Below are 20076 nucleotides of genomic sequence, written 5' to 3'. Positions count from 1 at the left end.
CTGTCTTAGATCCTAAACAAGGATGGGTCCTTGTCAGTGCTGCTGCCACCTCTTCACATTGACAGTTTTTAGGATATTTTGTGTATTTCAGCATTTCTTGAGCTAATCCATCAAGGATGACTCCTTTCAGTTTCATGCCAGGCTTGAAGAGTGTGCCATTTGCTTCATATTCTGTGTTTTTCTGCTGGAGTTCCAATTCCACGTCATATGTGACACATTGGGCCAGGAAAACTGTCCTGTTGGTTGAACTTCCTGTGATTAATGAGGGGTTGATGTACATAGGGTATCATCACTGCAGGATGAAACTAAAGAAGGCCCAGGGCTGGAAGTTCCTTGGCAAGTGTAAACACTGCTGTTTGTGGACGTGAAGTTAAGTTCATATATGCATTAAAGTTTTCATCCATGTACTGCAAACGGAAGTCTTCTTTCAAATCGAAGAATGTCCAACATATGGAGTTCTGATAATGTTGCTGGAATTCCCGAGTCCAGATGCATTTTCCTGGAGTCTGACACATACGGTGGCCCCTAGAGACAAAGCACGTACAAACTCCAAAACACTTGCAAACTCCAAAACACAATGGAAGTGCTCCAGGACGCTAGGGGCAGTGTTGAGCTTTTGTTACCTAGTAACTACACAAGCCAGGAAGTACCAATGACCGGATTTGGGGTCTGCAGCCTTAAAGGCCGCATTTTAAGGCCGATTACGTCACAGCGACACGACCAGTGTTGCCAACTTAGCGACTTTGTCACTATATTTAGCGAGTTTTCAAACCCCCTAGCGACTTTTTTTTAGAAGAAAAGTCGCTAAAAAAAGACATGAAAGCGCATATCGCTTTTACTCTCAACAAGCAGCGGGTGCTGTAACGCAGTCAGTTCTTCTTTTACTCTTTTACTGTTATGCTGTTTTGTGGATCACAAGGTTTAAAACTACTTATAAACACACACACACAGAGTAACTCCCCCAGAGTGCCTATTTCGGGTCACTTTTGCCGGTCCAAGCCCGGATAAAGGAGCAGGGTTGGAATTGTGACATTAAAAAACAATAATTGCTAAAAGAAATTTAATTTGTAGTTCTAAATAAATTCTAAATGCATTTAGGACGTTTTTTACTCACTTTATGTCTCTTCCACGATGTTATTTCTCTCTCCAACAACATAGATTACAATTACATTAGCATGACCAATTATGCAAATTGGGCAATGACATCATTTAGCGACTTCTAGCGACTTTTAGGACAGCCAATAGCGATTTTCCTTACTGAGGAGTTGGCAACACTGCTTTGCGCTGGGAAGAGGGGGGAGGGGCGGTGGTATGGGCAGAAATCTGTGCCATCAGAAACTGAATTTGAATGAGTTAAATTTGAATTTGAATTGTTCGGATTGAATCTGAATTGTAACTTGAATAAATGCTTTTAAAAACTGAATATGAATTAGTCTAATTTGAAATTCAATTTATTGGTTTGAAAATGATCATCACTAAATTGAAATTGAATTTTATAGTTTGAAAATGAATTCATTTGCTTTGAAACTGTATTTTATCCTTTAAAAATTTAGCTCTCCAATAATTGCAGATTCACTTCTCACCGTTCAATTTCAGTTCCAAAATTCAGTTTTTTGAGACTTACATCTGGTTCCGGTTCAAGAGTAATCGAGCGCAGATTAATAGAACTACGTTTTACTAGCGGACCGAAAGTGTTACTGACAGGAAGCTACAGCATCTTGAGCTGAATTAAGACTTCAGAAGTCATTCGTCATGTCGAATGACCAGCAGATAAACTCTCAGGTTGGTAATAAATGTATTACATGTGAACAAGCGTCATGTTAACAAATGATAGTCGTACAGTAACTTTTATGCTTATTGTAGCTGCTAGCTAAAAATGCTAATTTAGCGTAGTTTGCCCTGAATTCAGCTTTGACAAACAAATATGATCGACTGTTTCTAGTAGAATCCCAAAGTTGTCATCTTGGACCCTCTCAGAGCCCTGTATGCTTGCAGAGACCCCTACAGTAGGGAAACATGCAAAACGGTGTCCAAACCTTTGTGTTTTAGCTTTATTTATGTCTTACACAGCACCCCAACTCTTTAGCTAACTTAATAACTTTAGCTAAAGTGAATAGTTAGTCTAATTCATTAGTGCAGCATTACTGGATCACCTCTGTTTGAAGTGATATGATATGTGACTATCACTGTGTTTAACTACCATAATAATTCTTAGGTTACTGAGTGCATGCTTAATTAATTTTTTTTAACATACTGCTCCATTACTATGTTTGACAGGCTGAAGTTGTCGGGTCACCTCCTAAATCAACCATATTTTACAGGTGTTTTGTGCCAGAAATGGAGTGTCCACTAAAGACTGAAGATACTGAATCTCTACGCCTTGCCATTGATCCCTGTTGTGCCTTCATCTAGACAAGAGACATTAACTTAACCACTCTCACATGCTCTGTACCTACATCACCTTCCCTGACAGTCGTAGCTTGGCTCATCTGAGGGTGAAATTATAAGAATGTGTTATTTTGCAAAGTGCTCTCTAGGGTTCCTAAATAAAATATGGCATTGAGGTCATTTCTTTTGAATTAATCCCTTCTTCGTACTTGTAACTTGCAGGGGTTTTTTTGGCCAGTCCACACACAAATCTTTTTTACGCACGCACAGATTTTTTTTACACATACAAATCCTGATTTACAAGTACAAAATATTTATGACCACATTTTGAGCCCATAACATTCTCGCAAAAAAAATCACAGTTTTAGTAACGCAGTAACGCAGCGTTCCTACGGAAAAGTAACGGTAATCTAATTACCGTTTTTGCAATAGTAGTCCCTTACTTTACTCGTTACTTGAAAAAAGTAATCGGATTACGCGTTACTGCCCATCTCTGCTCCTGTCCCACAAAAAATAAAGAGAGAAAACCTGCACATTAGTGAAACTGTAATGTCAGGTGATTTGGATTCCAGAGCCTGTGTTAACAACATGTGATAGACTCCAGCTCCACCATAACTGCAAATTAGATAAGTAGAAAAAATTGATGGATAAGTTTAAGGCATAAAGTGAATTAAAAATCCACTTGCATCCCATAAACTGTCAGTTAAGAAATATTATATTGCATGAAAATTGTTATATTTTTTCCAAATGTTTTATTTTTCCACTTCATTTAAATTTACTTTTGTGATCATTTTTGGCAGAATTTAACTTGTCTTTCACCACAAGAGGGCACAAATTCACCAGTGAGCATGTTGGCATTTCTGGTTTAAAATGAGGTTGCACAATCTTGTAGTACAAAATGCTATTAGACAAAAGTACTGCTCAGAATCATATAGGGCACACGATATTATTGGGTTAGTTGTTAATGTGTATGTCAGCTTAATGTTGCAGCCAGAGATGACTGAGTGTAGTTTTATCCACAGTAACACAACCAGGGTTACAGCACTTCATCTGAAAGATCTTCTTTTAGAGCCCTTGTTATCAGATCCCTATGGTAGTATATACAGTATATTTCTATTAATGACATGTTAGAGAATCTGATTAATGTTGCTGGCACAGAGAAAGGAAAAGAATAAATGCTAAATATTGATGGCTGCCACTAAAATAATAACAGACAATTATCAAAACACAGGTTAAATGTACATACATTTTTTTTAGTGATGTACCTCATGTGGTGTGGCAGCAGGTATACCTTGTACTTCTGTATAGTAATAAATATCTCTGTTATTACAGATTGATGCCACAGTGATTGATTTCATGGATGACAAGATCCTGTCTGGTTACATCCCAACATATGGTGATCGGATAGCTGCCAGACGGTTCTGCTTGGAAAACAGTGGTGCAAGTACTAAGGAATCAAGAAAAAACTCATTGCTTGAAAAATTGAAGGAAAAGATGGGAATCAATGAAAATGAGAAGAAACCTGATCATGAGGAGGCATTCGTTTCTAAGAGAAAAAGAACATATGCAAAAAACAACAAATGGGCTGAGAAAAAGACTCGAAAAATTGAGTTAGGGTGGATCCATGAAGGTAAGCAAGTGAGAAAGCGCAGAGGAGGAGGAACAAGAACCTTTGATGTGCCCAAAGACTCCAAAAAAGCTGACATATTACAGTATGCTAAAGATCTTTTCTTTCCAAGTGGAAAAAGCAAATTTGGAAGATGGGAGGTGTTCAGTCATGACATATCAGACTATCAGGAAGAGGCTGTATTTGATGAAGATGTCACAGTTGGAGAACTCCACTCAGCACTTAAAATGGGAATGCTGAGATTTTACTTGTGCACAAGAAGATTTTCCAATGATGAAGAAGTTTATGATAGAGGGAAAACACATGTAAACAATGTTACACAACTGACTGACTCACATCAAGGAGATGAAGAAGCTTCTCACACTGTTGTGAGCTCATCATCAGAATCTAGGAATGCTGATGAAGATGTATTATTAGACACATCTGAGGTAATGATTGGACCCTACCTTGGAGAGCCTCTGCCTTGTCAACTTGATGACACTGTAATAGATGAACCATTCCTGCAGTTTGAGGAAGATGATCTGGTCATCACATCCATTACACTTCCTCCAACAAACAGCAGTCAGTAGTCCAGATACATCTATAAGCAATGAAGCAATGAGTTCTGCAGCATCATATGATGTTGTCTGCGTTACCATCAAACTTCACAGGGTTACTATTCTGGAGGAGATGATCAGCCAGTTCAAAGATCCAGCACTCCTCATACACCCTCTAAAATACACCTACATTGATGAAAAAGGAGCTGATGCGTATGAGATGTAAGAGATGTGTATGCTGCATTTTGGTCAGAGTTTGTGGACAACACAGCTGAAGGAGAGGAGTTCAGATGCCATCACTGTCTCCTAAATGGCAGGAAGAAGAGTGGAAATCCATGGGTAGAATTTTACTCAAGGGATTTCAAGACCATGGATATTTCCCTTGTTGCCTTGCTCTTCGCAACTAATAGGCCTTAACACCGACAAGATGCCACCTAAGAGGAGCAACGTCAACGAGGAGGGACTGGAGGACATAAAGAAATCCCTAAACTTTATGTCAGAAGAAATAACAACTATTTCAAAACAACAAAAACTGATACTTCATTTAATGGAGGACATTAAAGAACTAAGAAGGCAAAGCGAGGAAAAAGACGAGAAGATTGCTATGCTGGAAGGAAGGGTGTCAGATCTGGAACAATATTCAAGAGTAAATGATGTGATACCGACTGGACTGGAAACTAAGCATCAGACATATGCACGGGTAGCAGCATCAGAGAGAGGGGAGCCACCCGAGCAAGAGCTACGCTCCTTGGAAGAGCAGGTAATGGCCTTTTTCAAAAGCAAGGGTATAGAAATGGACAGTAAAGATATTGAGGGATGCCATCCTCTTCCGAGGAAAAACAAAAATCAAATACCTGCCGTTATCATATGTTTTGTTAATAGAAAACAGAAAAAAAGAACTGCTCAAGCAAGGAAGAAAGCTGAAAGGAACAAATGTTTATTTAAACGAACATCTAATCAAGAAAAATGCAGACATTGCAAGACAAGCAAGAATACTAAGAAAACAGAAGAAAATACAGTCAACTTGGACATCAGATTGTAAAATATTCATTAAGTTAAATGGACGACCAGAGCAGGCTAAGGTTCTAGTCAAGAGAGATGACGGAACTAGAAAAATATAACTGATAAATCAGAATGCAAAGTAGTGCTAAATATGATGGTACTTGTCTAAGTTGCACAACCAACTCGGATGCCTGACAGTTTTCAAGTAACAACTTATATAGATATTGACAATAGGACATTGGTGTATGACAACAATATAGATCCTGATTGTAATTTCTTTAAAAAATAAGATAAATGAATGCAATTATTATACAAATAACCAATTTAAAAAGAAAATAAAGGTAGAAAATGGTATAACAATTGTTCACTTTAATAGTAGAAGCCTATATGCAAACTTTCAATCCATCAAAGAATACATAACACACTTTTAAACAGTCATTCAAGGCAATAGCCATATCGGAGACCTGGATAACTCCTGAAAAAGAAGAAGACTTTGAAATAAACGGATATGAATTCCTTCATTTAGACAGGATCAACAAAAAAGGAGGTGGGGTGGCACTTTACATTGATAAAAACCTAAAGTACAAAAGAGTGGGAAGAATGACGACTGTTATTGATGGAGTGATGGAATGTTTAACAGTGGAAATAAATATGGAAAATTGTCAGTTGTATATACAGAACACCAGGAACAAAGATCGAGATATTTAAGGATAGTATGGAGAACCTATTTACAAATCTCAATCAGAAAGGAATGTTTATTTGTTGGGACTTTAATATTGACTTGTTGAATCCAAATCATAATAAGAGTACAGAAGAATTTACTGATTCCATGTATAACATGGGTTTATTTCCACTGATAACAAGACCGACCAGAATAACATCTCACTGCGCAACTCTATTAGATAATATATTTACAAATATAATGGAAGAAAATACAGAAAGTGGGTTATTAATCAATGATATAAGTGACCATTTACCAGTTTTTGCATCTTACAATTGCCATTATAAGGTCAACAGCGATGAACACAAGATTATTTACAAAAGAATAAGAACAGAGAAGACATTAAACTGTCTTAGAAATGAACTTTTACAGCATGATTGGAATATTGTATATGAACAAAAAGAAGTTAATAAAGCTTATGAAGCATTTTTAAGAACATTTAACACATTACTTGATAAAAACTGTCCAGTAATTGAAATTAATAGGAAACACAACTATGCCGGAAGACCATGGATGACTAAAGGACTACAAAATGCCAGCAAAAAAAAAAAAGAATACCCTGTATCGAGAATTCATAAAAAAGAGAACCATAGAAACTGAAAGAAGGTATAAAACCTATAAAAATAAATTGACAAATATAATGAGATCCTGTAAAAGAGAATATTTTAATAAAAGGTTAGAACAGAATAAAGATAACACAAGAAATATATGGAATGTATTAAACAGTATAATCAAAAATGAATCAAGGAAAATTTATTATCTGGGGTCCTTTATAGAAGGGACAAGAAGCATTAACAAAATGAATGATGTAGTAAATGGTTTTAATGAATTCTTCGTAAACATAGGGCCAAAACTGGCAGAGGAAATAAAGGTTGATGGAATAGAAAGGGACACTGGTGAAGATATTGAAAGGAATAGTAGCTCAATGTTTTTAAGAGCAGTGGAAGAGAAAGAGATTTATGACATTGTTAGAGGACTTAAAAACACAACCAGTACAGATTGGAATGATATTGATATGGTAACAGTAAAGAGAGTTATTGATGGTATAGTAAAACCATTAAAATATATATTCAACCTGTCTTTTCAAAAAGGGGTTTTTCCACAAAAAATGAAAATTGCTAAAGTTATTCCAATTTACAAAACAGGTGAAAAGTATCATTTTACAAACTATAGACCAGTGCCAATACTCTCCCAGTTCTCTAAGATACTGGAAAAACTTTTCATAAAAAGATTTGACAGTTTTGTGGAAAAACATGAATTACTGACAGATAGTCAGTATGGGTTCAGAAACAACAGATCAACAACTTTGGCATTGATAGACTTAATGGAAGAGATAACAGAATGTATGGATAATAAGAGGTACGCACTCGGAGTTTTCTTAGATCTAAAGAAAGCGTTTGATACTGTTAATCATGAAATTCTATTAAAAAAATGGAAAGGTTTAGGGGAGTGGTTTTGGACTGGTTAAAAAGCTATTTAGGGAATAGGCAACAATATGTACAAATAAATGAATATCAATCTAATTTGATGCATATTGCTTGTGGAGTAGCTCAAGGTTCAGTATTGGGTAGTAGTTAAAAAAATGATCAAATTATAACAGAGAAATGTGTAGGAAAGGCAGCTCTGAGAACATGCCCTGCTGGATCTGCAGCTCCACTGCACAGACATCGATTAAACCTGCCTAACAACACAAACACATGCAATGAAAACCAGCTTGTTATCTTTCATCAGTGTTACATAGTGTAAATTTAACACACTTAAAGCCTGAAGTTGAGGAATAACTCAGGGGAGTTGCATGACAATAGAGTGACTTTTGTGAAAAGGAAAAAGATAAGCCAGTGATTAAAAGCCTAAAGTAGTTTTAAAATAGTGAATTGGAAGTGCTCTCGTGCTGATTGAGCAAAAGAAGTGATTACGGTAAAAATAAAAATAATTTAATCATGTGGTAATGTTTTAAATATGCATTTCTCTTGTCAAGGCAACTTCTTGAGATATGACTCAGTATGCAAATTAGTTGAATGAGTGGTGACAAAAAAAAAAGAAGAAGAACTGAAGTTTCCTGTCTGGCCGTGTGAGCAAAGAAACATGTCTGTGACTGGGTGAGCAGAATTGCTTGGTAAAATATATAATGGTAATAATAATGGTTCTGTTCATAATTTTTATGGACAGGATTTCTAGGCGCAGCCAAGTGGCGGAGGGCTTTCACTTTGGTGGCCTCAGGATCTCATCTCTGATCTTTGCAGATGATGTGGTTCTGTTGGCTTCATCAGGTGAGGGGCTCCAGCTCACACTGGAGCGGTTCACAGCCGAGTGTGAAGCAGTGGGAATGAAGATCAGCACCTCCAAATCTGAGGCCATGGTCCTCAGCCAGAAAAGGGTGGAGTGCCCACTCCGGGTCGGGGATGAGTTCCTGCCCCAAGTGGAGGAGTTCAAGTATCTCAGGGTCTTGTTCACAAGTGATGGGAGAAGGGAGCAAGAGATCAACGGACGGATTGGTGCAGTGGCTGCAGTGATGCGGACACAGTAGCGGTCTGTTGTGGTGAAGAGAGAGCTGAGTGTAAAAGCGAAGCTCTCAATTTACTGGTCGATCTACGTCCCTACCCTCACCTATGGTCACGAGCTGTGGGTAGTGACCGAAAGAACGAGATTGCAAATACAAGCGGCGGAAATGGGCTTCCTCTGAAGGGTGGCTGGCCTCTCCCTTAGAGATAGGGTGAGAAGTTCAGCCATCCGGGAGGGGCTCAGAGTAGAGCCGCTGCTGCTCCACATTGAAAGGAGCCAGTTGAGGTGGTTCAGGCATCTGACAAGGAAGCCTACTGGGCGCCTCCTGGGTGAGGTTTTCTGGGCATGTCCCACCGGGAGCAGGCCCCGGGGCAGACCCAGGACACGCTGGAGAGATTATACCTCTCGGCTGGCCTGGGAATGCCTTGGTGTTCCCCCGGATGAGCTGGAGGAGGTGGCTGGGGAGAGGGAGGTCTGGGCCTCTTTGCTTAGGCTGCTGCCCCCGCGACCCGGCCTCGGATAAAGCGGATGAAGATGGATGGAAAATACAGGATAATTAAATAAAGTGGTCAGGTCTGTGACTAAGTGCAGTCGTGCAGATCTGAAGAAGAAGTTTATAATTTAGTGATGACACATTGTTAGAAAGTGTTTAGAAAGTGCTTAATGGGGAATATTACTGTTGTGCTTTTAACAAGAATTTCTGTGTATTTAGCAGGTGAAATTATGTCAGTTGACCTCAGACTGTGAGGTGGGGAAAATTAACAGCGGGAGTGATTTTAAGTCTGATTTCAGACCATGTAAGTATTAGTTAAGCCAAGAGTCGGGCAAAACCTTTGTGGCCCCGAAGTTCTAATCCCCACAACATATTGATTAGTAAGCAAAACTGTTCTGTGATTAAGATGTTTGGGGTTGTTGTTTTAGTGATGGGTTGATTCTGTCAGTTAGGTTTGGGTTGTTTTCTCATTTCAATAGAGGGAGTTTTACTAATCATGGACATGTTTATAACAGGCCCATTAAAATTGTAATAGTGCACTTAGAGAAATCCTGTCAGGTGATGATGTTTTGTGCTCTGATGAGCTAATAATCAGCTCTCTTTTTCTCATTTTTGTTCTAAGCAGGCCTGAAAGATTGAATTAACAGTGCTGTGAAACATTTTCAGGAGAACAAATTTAAGGTGAGCTGTTCCAGATTATAATGGGCTGAGGAAAAGCCGACCTGTGGGAACTGATCAGCGTTTGAGTTGATGTTTAAAAGGATTGCAGGAGGTCAATCCAGTTAAAGATGATAAAGAACTCTTTTTCTAAAAAAATAAAACAAATGAATGAGCTCATGGGTGGAGGGTGGAGAATCTGATTGTTTGCGTGGGAGTCTCCACTATCAGCAATATCTGGTGTGAATGTGTGACTGAACTGTGATGGACTGATGATGTGGACTAAAGTTTTGACTGACTTGACACTGAGACCAAGACTGGACCAAGGTTAGGATGAATAAATGTTGACAAACAACTCACCATGTCGGGAAGAGAAGGATGAATGCTTTGCTATGTTTTGCTTTGCCATGAGCAGGAGAAGAGAGACCAGAAGGGAAGAGTGTAGTTTCACATGAGTGTGGAGCTGCAGACTTAACCCTGGCTGCTAACTTTGGGTTGCTGATGTTTGCTTTAAGGAAATTATGTTTTATTGACTGGGTTTAGATGATGGTATCACATTATATTGTTGGGAAAATGCCAAAGGGGAGAAAATGTTTGATATTACTCAGGTTACCATTAACAAAAGCAGGCCACTGTAGAAGTCAATTACATTTTATAGAATGAAATAGTCAGAACCAAAGCAATATTTAGGAGTTATATAGGGGATTGGTAGACTTTTCACATTAAGAATATAGTTATGGAATAACAAACACTGGTCCAGGGGACCGAGGGTTTTCCCCTTTAAAACAGTAAATTATTAAAAGAGCACAATCGGTAAGGGTATGTGATACGAGGTGGTACTGGAGGGAAACAGGAGCAAAGTAAGGAAAGTAAAACACATTTTGGTTAGCGCTGATAAAGTCAAAATTAAAAGAAGTACCATGACACTCAGAGGATCGAGGTGAAATTAAAAAGGTGTGGAAATTTTGTATGAAGCACATGACTGATAACTGTTCTGTCTTAAGTTTTGTTTCTTATAACACAGATTGGATCATAAGTGGGGAAAACTGAGTTTCAAATGAGAAGTTCATGTTAATGTAACGGAGCGAAGGTGATGTTTTTCACAGTGTTCGTTTAAAGGAGGGAAACCTTCCTCCAAAACGGACAGAGCAGTGGAGCCGCCAAGGGAAAGCACACGAATTTAAAACTGTATAATTAAAATATAATTTATTATATTTAAATAGTTAAAAATGTAAAATGAATTAAAACAACCCTGGCCAGGGGACAACACAATAAAAATCAATAAAACACAACATTAAAAGTCCGGTGGCGTCCGCCACGATATAAGAGTCACTAAAAGTTAAAAAATCCAGTGGAGCGGTGCAGGAGGGTGTCGTGCCAAAATAGGTATCCCCGACAGAATTTGTTTCCCCTGCGTCGGGAGCACACGCTGGACTGTCCAAATCACGGACAAACAGTATCCCACATTGCTGATTTTTCGTTCACAAACACTTCTTATAATGACTAACTACTCCTGAAACTTTGGAGGATTTAGCTCTTTATATAGTAAAGTTACAGGAGAATAAAAATAGTTATCAGCCAAAATGTTAATGGTTTATTAAAATAATCCCACCTGACACCCGTGAGCAATAAATATATAATTTTCCGTTGTAACCCTCAAACTGAATGGTAATGTAACGATACTAATTTTTCACAAAATGAAAACATCAGTACTTCTTGCGTGCTCCCAGCACAGGGGAAACAAATTCTGTCGGGGATACCTACTTTGGCACAACACCGGCGCTGTATCCTCCTCTACGACGCCAAGCTCCACCAGCCCCCCCGGGCTTGCAGGCGCCGCCGCCTGACACCACTCACGCCTGCCCGTCTCTCAAGCCTCTTTCCCAAGCCTTGTTTTTGTGTGGTCTTCCAGGCCCTCTTATTGGCCTCTGGGACCTCCCAGGTGTGCTCAGGTTTGTAATCAGGTAGGGGCGGAGTCTTTCCAGGACAAGTCACCAAATAAATACCATAAAAACATGCAGTAAAACTCATAAATATAAACCAATGTACAATATTAAAATATTAAAAAAGGTCAAACACGGCAAAACATGCATAGTAAAAAAAACCCTAGAAACTTGTCCCTTTCCACCCAGTGACATGTGCACACAGGTTTGTTTCTAGGCAGTTCCGAGGATGCAGGCTCTGGATGGAGCCAGGAGTTCAAAAGATTTAACAGGATACTTAAACTGATTTTATTCCTTAACACAGGTTTGCAGGCCCAGAGCACATATACTCGAGAGGAGAATTGCTGAGGTGTTCTGAGAAATAATATGATTAACCTTTTTCTTTTCTTTTAATTTCCTAATTGTGGTTTTGTTCGACACATGGAAATGTGTCAAAAAGGGTGAGTTTTAGGTCTAATGTGGAACAATGGATTATATGATCATTTTATGACTTTTTGTGTGTTTGATAATTTAAGTATGGTAAAACTTAGGCAGAAATCATTATTTTCATGTTTAAACCAAAGGATTAGAATAAACTGAATCCTTTTTAGAAGATAAAATGCCGGTGTTCATAAGAAGCTGAATACCACACTCAAGGGGAAACTGTGGGACGGCAGCTTGAATAAAACATATCCTTTGGTGAAAGGAGGGAAGATAGGCTCTCAGGAAGAGATACATTTCAATGGATTCATCTGCTGTGCTTGGTGGAAGTAAGAAGTTCTCTGACATTTTACCCTCCTGACTACCAGGAAAAAAAATGTTGTCCAATCAAAAAAAAATTTAAATCCCCCAATGTTTGTAAGGTAATTAGAAGACTGAAATAATTTTTTGGGGAAAAAAAGTTTACATTTTTTAGATATCACATGTCCACTGCAGAGGACATTGGAAGGCCAAACATGTAAAAATGAACTTTGATGGCAAATATTTGCTTCAACTGTTCACCAAGGAGAAGTTTGAACTCAAGGAACTGCAGTGGTTTCTTCCCCCAAAACTGCAAGTCACTGCTATACTGAAGCCACGAGTTGGTGATTGCCAGATCAAAAATTAGAGAACTGCACATACTGTCAATTTCTGAGTGCGAGAGACCATCCTGTAGAAACTCAACATTCGGCAACAAGGTCCACGTCACCTATATTGGTAGTGTACTCAGCAATTGCCAGTGGACTTGGCACATGGACAAACCTTTGTTTTTCTTAGACCATCTTGTGCGTCTGTCCTGAGGTTGATTGCCATAGGCAGAGGATGCCATGACAACTGGCTTGTTGTCCAACCACTTAATGAAACCACTTAAAGTTCAGGTCTGAGTACCATCTCTGATGCTCCTCCTTCTTTCTTCTTCAAGGGCTTATTCCCTATGATCTTCTTCATCAGACAACTCAAGATCTGGGTTTCCCTCATCAAACTGCAATAAATTTCTTTCTGCTTCTAAAAAGGACTCCTTTTCTGCTCATTTAAAAAAACAGAACAAAATGGAGGAAATAACTACAAATGTCCACTACGGAGGACATTTTTTTAACACTTCAATACTATACTAAAATGAAGTTAGAATTAAGCATACTATGTTTTAATGTGTTATTAAGAGACTTATTTAAAATATGTTAACAACATTTATAGCTAAAAATTGCTTAATAAGAAGTTTTATGCACTTACTTTTCTTCTTCCCATAAAATGTGCTTGCAGCAATGGCTGCCATGTTCCTTAATGAAAAAAACTAAAGTTCCCAAAGCTCCACCCCTTCACATTTGGTATCATTGGAAAGCCCTAAATGTCCTCTGTAGATACCAAAAGGAGGCAGTTCTGTAGTATGCAGTGCATGGGAGATATTCAGGTTTAGAAAGGTACTCTACAGAGGACAAATTTGCATTGCTGGTAGTCAGAAGGATAAGGCAACACAAGCTGAAAACGGTTTCATCACAGGTATAAGGTCCTCTCTGTTGGCCTTCTTGCTTACAAGCATCCACTGCCTCCCGAGAAACCTCTTTCAAATGATCCTGTCCTCCAATGAGATGAGAGATGGTGTACATGAGAATCGGACGTCCACTTGGAGCAGCTGCATTTCTGCTTCTGCGTATTATGTGGGTGTTGCACATATGTGCAACTTGCTGGAGCTCTTCCTGTTAAATCTTAAAAATTAAAAATCTCATATCAGTAAAAGAACACATTTCTCTGGGCTCAACATGTTACCCAAAAGCACCACACAGTGACAGTCAGAAAAACAGAGTTTATCAAAAATACTCAACAACAAGAGTAACAGCGGTAGACACGTGATACTGTGGAAAATTTAAAGTAATTATTAAACGTGAATTGTTTTAGACAGTGTGATTTTATGTTTCTGGTCAGTGAAATATGCATTTTTTCATATCCTGAACGCAGTGCTAATAGAGACGGTGCATGATGGGTGTTAAAGCAAACTTTTTATTCTCTCCGTGTCTCTCTTTCTCTCTAACACACACACACACACACACACATTCAAAGAATATAAACATGGTTACGTACCTCGATGACGTTCAGGCACGTAAACAATATGAGCTGCAGTCATTGTCTTTTAGTTCCTGGAGACGATTTATCCAGTGCTGAGCATGATGTCGTCTCAGAAAGGCCCACCAGCCTTCAATACGCTGACTGTGATTGCTGGACCCAGTAATCAAACAGTTTCTGACGTTCGGATCCATAGTCCAGCGCAAGAATCGTTGCATCGCCGCCATAATGACATTTTCTGTTCCCAAATCAGAGCGAATCCTAACAGGTGTTCCTCTTTTCAACTTCTGCTATGAAACAGCCAGCAATGACTTTGGGATCATTGTTTGTTGAATAGGCATGAAGCCAAATCATAACTCTTGAAAAACCATCAATAGCTCCATTTATACAGATTCCAAAAGGCTTCAGTTTGTCATAGGAGTCAATATGCCACATGAAATTTGGTCCAGGATTTACATACGTGTTATATACATCGCATAAGGGCCAAGATATTTCAGTAAATGTCTCACAGTACTCTGTGTGACAACATAACCTGCCTGAATGCAGTTCATGTGGTGTAGCTTATATCCACGGAGCCTCCTGTGTCCCTCCAGCTGATCAATAAGAAATCCTGCTACCTCAATCGGATCGGACTCATTCTTTCTCCTGTACAGTCCCATGCGTTTTAGGTTTCTTCTAAGTGTCCGCATGCTTATCACAATACTGTCCAAACTGCTCAATAACAGCAAAATCTCCCCATGCTTCAATCCAAGCATAAAATAGAACTTAATTCATTCCAATAAACGAGCCTTTTTCTCGCACTCTGATCTGCACTGTCACCCACTTCACTGTGTTTTATGGCAATATATCATGCTCGAACAATACAATATGTTATAACGTGAAAACTTTATTGTTCAAACAATATAATATTTATATTGTATGAATGTGATAATTATGTATATTGTAATAACGTGATATTATGTTGTTCAAACATGAAAAGTATCTTGTTAGCAGTAGCGGTTTTAGATACGGGCTACAGGGCGGTTGCCCGGGGCGGCATCATGGTGGGGGGCGGCATAAAAAATAAATAAATAAAATTTAAAAAGTTGCTCGTACTCATGCTGCGCGATGTCATGCCAGCGCATATTGGGAATGTCACAGGCACCGATCGGTTTTCTATCGCCCTTTTGCTGGGAGTAAGGGCGCCTCCGTTTGCGAGGTGCGCCTGCTGCTGGCGGCGCAGAGAGGAGAGGGCGGGGCGGCGGGGATTCTCTGGCTGGCTGGAGCAGCGTCTAATAACCAACTCGCAAAATAAAACAAAATAAAAACAAACCAACAAACACGAAAACACCAGACATCATGATACAGACTTATCATTTGCACCGATGTTTTTCCTCGGTGCGCCTGCTCGCTGCTGAAGTCAAAGTAAACTTTATTGTCATCTCCGCTACATACAGTCCAGTATCAGAGAGACGAGACGACGAGGCTCCAGTTACAGCAGTGCAAGTAAACAAACAATAAATATAAGAAGGGTAAGAAAATAAATACACACTTTAGAACTCGAGGCAAAGGGATCAATAACAATTTAAAATTTATATTTTATATTTTGATGATTTAATGTCTCACACACAACCCGTGGGAAGGGGAGGGGCCTGCTGCTTCCAAATAGAACACATTTCATTCATAATGTTGTAAATCCAAGCCCATTATGTATTCATGATTTGAATCCTGGGTTCAAAGCAGGTCCTCAGTTTAGAAAAAAGAGAAAAGAAGAGAAATGAGCAAAAGATGCAGGTAAGCAGATGTGTGATTGGATAATGGCAGGTCATCCTGAACCAATCAGAATCAGAATACTTTATTAATCCCTAAGGAAATTACGTGCGTTACAGTTGCTCCAAGAAGAAATGGTAAAAATAGCAACAGTAACAGACTAAACTCCAAACAATACATTATGTTAAGATTTTAATATTAATTAGTCATTGTCAGTTGTTGATTTGTCCTGTTCTCATTGTATGACGAATTATGATGGCTGTTTGGTAGCCGTTTGCATACTATGCATACTCTCTCTCTTCATATGTGTGTGTGTGTGTGTTTCTCTTGTGAAATTCAGTATGGTTCCGACAAAAGTTCTATGTTAATGTACAATCCTGTGGGGGGGGCGCCAGAGGGAGTCTTCGCCCAGGGCGCCACACAGGCTAGGACCGCCACTGCTTGTTAGAACAATAAACCTTTCACGTTATAACGTGATATACTTCTATTTTTCTTTTCTTCGGTACCTTCTTCATGCTCACATAAAGAGGAGGAGCTTTGCGCCTTTGTGTTAATTGTGTGCTGTTGCTTTAAGAGACCAGCCCTCGCTGGATTACTTAAGCTAACTTTCAGATTTCCAGACAGTCAAACTTCTGCAGTTTTATATCATCCAGCAAGAAGACTTGTGAGTTTGACCTGCTTAACATCCACGCAGAATAAAGGAATAAAGCTTTCCGGTGTTCTTCCAACCGACGTTGAGTGTTTGAAACGAGTTGGATTATTGAGGCGACAACGAGCTAAGTTACATTTATCATCCCGGAAATGGCGCAGCGAGAAAACCAGGTGAACCGAGACAAACTCTGCTGCTCGATCTGTTTGGATCTCCTGAAGGATCCGGTGACTATTCCCTGTGGACACAGCTACTGTATGAAGTGTATTAAGAGCTACTGGGATGAAGAGGATCAGAAGGAAAGCCACAGCTGTCCTCAGTGCAGACAGAGCTTCACACCGAGGCCTGCTCTGGTGAGAAACACCGTGATAGCAGATTTAGTGGAGGAAACAAAGAAGACTGGACTCCAAGCTGCTAAAGCTGAGCTCTGTCATGCTGAACATGAAGATGTGAGCTGTGATGTCTGCACTGAGACAAAGCTGAAAGCTGTCAAGTCCTGTCTGCAGTGTCTGGTCTCTTACTGTGAGCAGCACCTCCAGCCTCACTATGAATCCTCCGCCTTTAAGAAACACAAGCTGGTGGACCCCTCCCAGAAGCTCCAGGAGATCATGTGCCCTCGCCACAATGAGGTGATGAAGATCTTCTGCCGCACTGATCAGCAGTGTATCTGTTATCTGTGCTCCATGGATGAACATAAAGGCCACGACACAGTGTCCACTGCAGCAGAGATGAGCAAGAAGCAGACAGAGCTCGAAGAGAGACAGCAGAACATCGAGAGGAAAATTAAAGAGAAAGAGAAAAGTGTGAAGGTCCTGCAGCAGGAGATCTCTGAGCTGAGGAGGAGAAAAGCTGAGCTGGAGCAGCTCTCTCACACAGAGGACCCCACCCAGTTTCTACACAACTACACCTTGCTGTCACGTCTCAGTGAAGCTCCAGACTCAGCCAGCATCAATGTTCATCCTGAGAGCTACACCGAGGATGTGGCGGCAGCTGTGTCAGAGACCAGAGAGAAACTGCAGGACAATGTTGAATGGACCATAACTGCTGTGAAAGATTTTCAAGGGACTGTTTCACTATCAGAGTCAGAGCCCAAGAGCAGAGCTGAATTCCTAAAATATAAATGTGAAATCACATTTAACCCAAACACAGCACACCAGCGTGTTGTGCTTGGGCCTGGCTTAAAAGCAAAATATAGTCATACTCAGACAATCAGGCGCTATGATCACATTGAGAGATTCACTGACTGGCCTCAGGTGTTGAGCAGAGAGAGTTTCACAGGACCTTGTTACTGGGAGGTGGAGTGGAGCGGGGATGATGTCTTTATAGCATTAGTTTCCATCGATGTAAGCAGATCAGGAAAAGAGAGTGCTTTTGGAAACAATAGCAGTTCATATGCATTGGAGTGTTTCAGTGGCGGTTATGTATTCAGACGTTCAGGTAGCAGCATTTTCATTAAAGGTCCACAGTCCTCGAGAATTGGAGTGTTCCGGAATTTTAAAAAGGATTATTACAATTTTCTGTCCTTCTACAGCGTCTCTGAAAGCACTCGAACCATGACTCTCCTCCACAGAGTCAATATCAATTACTATACACCACTCCTGGTTGGGCTCGGTGTATATGGTGGTAGCGCTGAAATCTGTGAGATTTTAAGTTAAAATGATAAAAGTCATAAAATAATTATCTTATGGAACAAAAAGTAAAGACGCTCCATAAACCAAGGTAGTCATAACTGAAGGTAAAAAGTCTTTGTTTTATACTTTTTATTAAAAGTAGTAAAAAATGATGTGAAAAGTGATCAGCCATCAGTTCATGTTTATACAATAAAACTCCGTTTTTAAAGCTTCATTTCTCTAAAAATACTAAAGATTATTTTTAAATCTTTTCTTGATTTGTGACTGACTTCTGATATTTGAGATGATCAGAAAGTTCCTGGTTTTTAGCAATAATTGACTAAATAAAAACTGAAAATGTATTTTGTGTTAATTTTGGTTTTTGGGTTTTTTTGCATTGTTTCTTTGTCAGAATGTTTCTTAAACAAAATAATGATAATTTCAATGTTTTTGATATACCACCAAATCACAATAACCGTTGCCTGTATGATCAACAGCAATATCAGGTCTTGAAGAATGTGAATCTCCTTCCACTAATTATTTTGTTATACCAGGGCTAGAAGGATTTTCATTGTCCAGAGGATAAAAAAACACACAAAAATCAGACCAAGTCTATATTGTAACAGATTTGATTGTAAAACGTCTCAAAAATAAAAGTTAATGTCAAAGTCATGTGATGCCATGACAGCTTCCTGTCTGCTGATGTTGTTTAGTGTGGATTATGCCTTTATTGGGAATATTTCATCCATGGAGCGTGAGGTAAATTGTTTCAAAACAGTATTTTAGTTTAAATAACGATTGTCTTGTATGGCCAGTTTTTTATTGTCTAGCAAATCAGTAACAAAGGAAATATTACTAAAGGTTCTAGAAACAAAGACACAACAAAAAAGTACTGATCATAAAATCCAGTAAATAGGAGAAAACAAACAGCAGGACCTGTGGAGAGTGTGGGTCTTTTTCTTTCCTACCTGATACAGAGTTTACTGGTTTTACTCAAAATTATTTAGTTTTCAGTTTCAATCAAGTTGTAGCTCCATTTGTCTGAAAACATGCTTCACAGATTTTGGTCCATATTGACATGATGGTGTTACAGATTTGTCAGCTGCACAACTCTGATGTGAATCTTCATTTTACCACATCAGAAAGGTCTGAGATCTGGTGACCGTGGAGCAGTGTTGGGGAGTAACGGAATACATGTACCGCCGTTACGTATTTAAAATACAAAATATGAGTAACTGTATTCCGTTACAGTTACCGTTTAAAAAGGTGGTATTTAGAATACAGTTACTTTGTTGAAATAAATGGATTACACGGCGGTACTTCCCTGTTTCATATTGTGGCGGGTCAGGACTGTTTGGGTTTTGTTTGACAGCTACGTTCTGTTGTTCCAGGCGGCAGCGTTACGGTTGCCATGGTTACAGGGTGACGCTCTCTCTCTGCGTGTTTCCTGGGTGAGAGAGGCCTTTTTGTTGTTGTGCTAAGCTAACAGGCAGAATGCTACAGGTATAGCTCTAAAGAATGTAGCATCATGGGCAGTGTAGTCCGTGCTGCAGGGAGAATGGACTGACATACCCGTTATGTGTCTGTGAGCGAGGGAGGGAGAAAAAGGAAAAGTACGAGCTGTCATCGAGCAGAAACGGGAGCTGGAAGCATGTAAATATAATAATAACCACTGCAGCCAA

General features: G+C 39.4%; 1 protein-coding gene and 2 pseudogenes across 1 annotated transcript; all 3 read left to right on the top strand.

Moving 5' to 3' along the window:
• The first annotated feature begins 2441 nt into the window (after positions 1 to 2441).
• LOC148094725 (uncharacterized) lies at positions 2442 to 4958 on the top strand (annotated as a pseudogene).
• A 20-nt stretch (positions 4959 to 4978) lies between these two features.
• Positions 4979 to 5676, top strand: LOC148094724 (uncharacterized; annotated as a pseudogene).
• An 11032-nt stretch (positions 5677 to 16708) lies between these two features.
• LOC102798795 (tripartite motif-containing protein 16-like) lies at positions 16709 to 18603 on the top strand. The gene has a single exon (XM_006807514.3). The coding sequence runs from the start codon at positions 16937 to 16939 to the stop codon at positions 18437 to 18439; it is 1503 nt and encodes a 500-aa protein (XP_006807577.2). The 5' UTR covers positions 16709 to 16936; the 3' UTR covers positions 18440 to 18603.
• Positions 18604 to 20076: the final 1473 nt, after the last annotated feature.

This window comes from Neolamprologus brichardi, unplaced genomic scaffold, assembly GCF_056152115.1.
Source record: "Neolamprologus brichardi isolate AB-2024 unplaced genomic scaffold, ASM5615211v1 NODE_ptg000031l+_length_7269946_cov_1, whole genome shotgun sequence".
NCBI lineage: Eukaryota > Metazoa > Chordata > Actinopteri > Cichliformes > Cichlidae > Neolamprologus > Neolamprologus brichardi.
Note: the sequence above shows the minus strand (reverse complement) of the source record. Positions and strands in the feature narration are given on the sequence as shown.

What these genes read in the sequence shown, in the direction of transcription:
- LOC102798795 (XM_006807514.3), top strand. Translation starts at nt 16,937, where the DNA reads ATGGCGCAGCGAGAAAACCAGGTGAACCGAGACAAACTCTGCTGCTCG.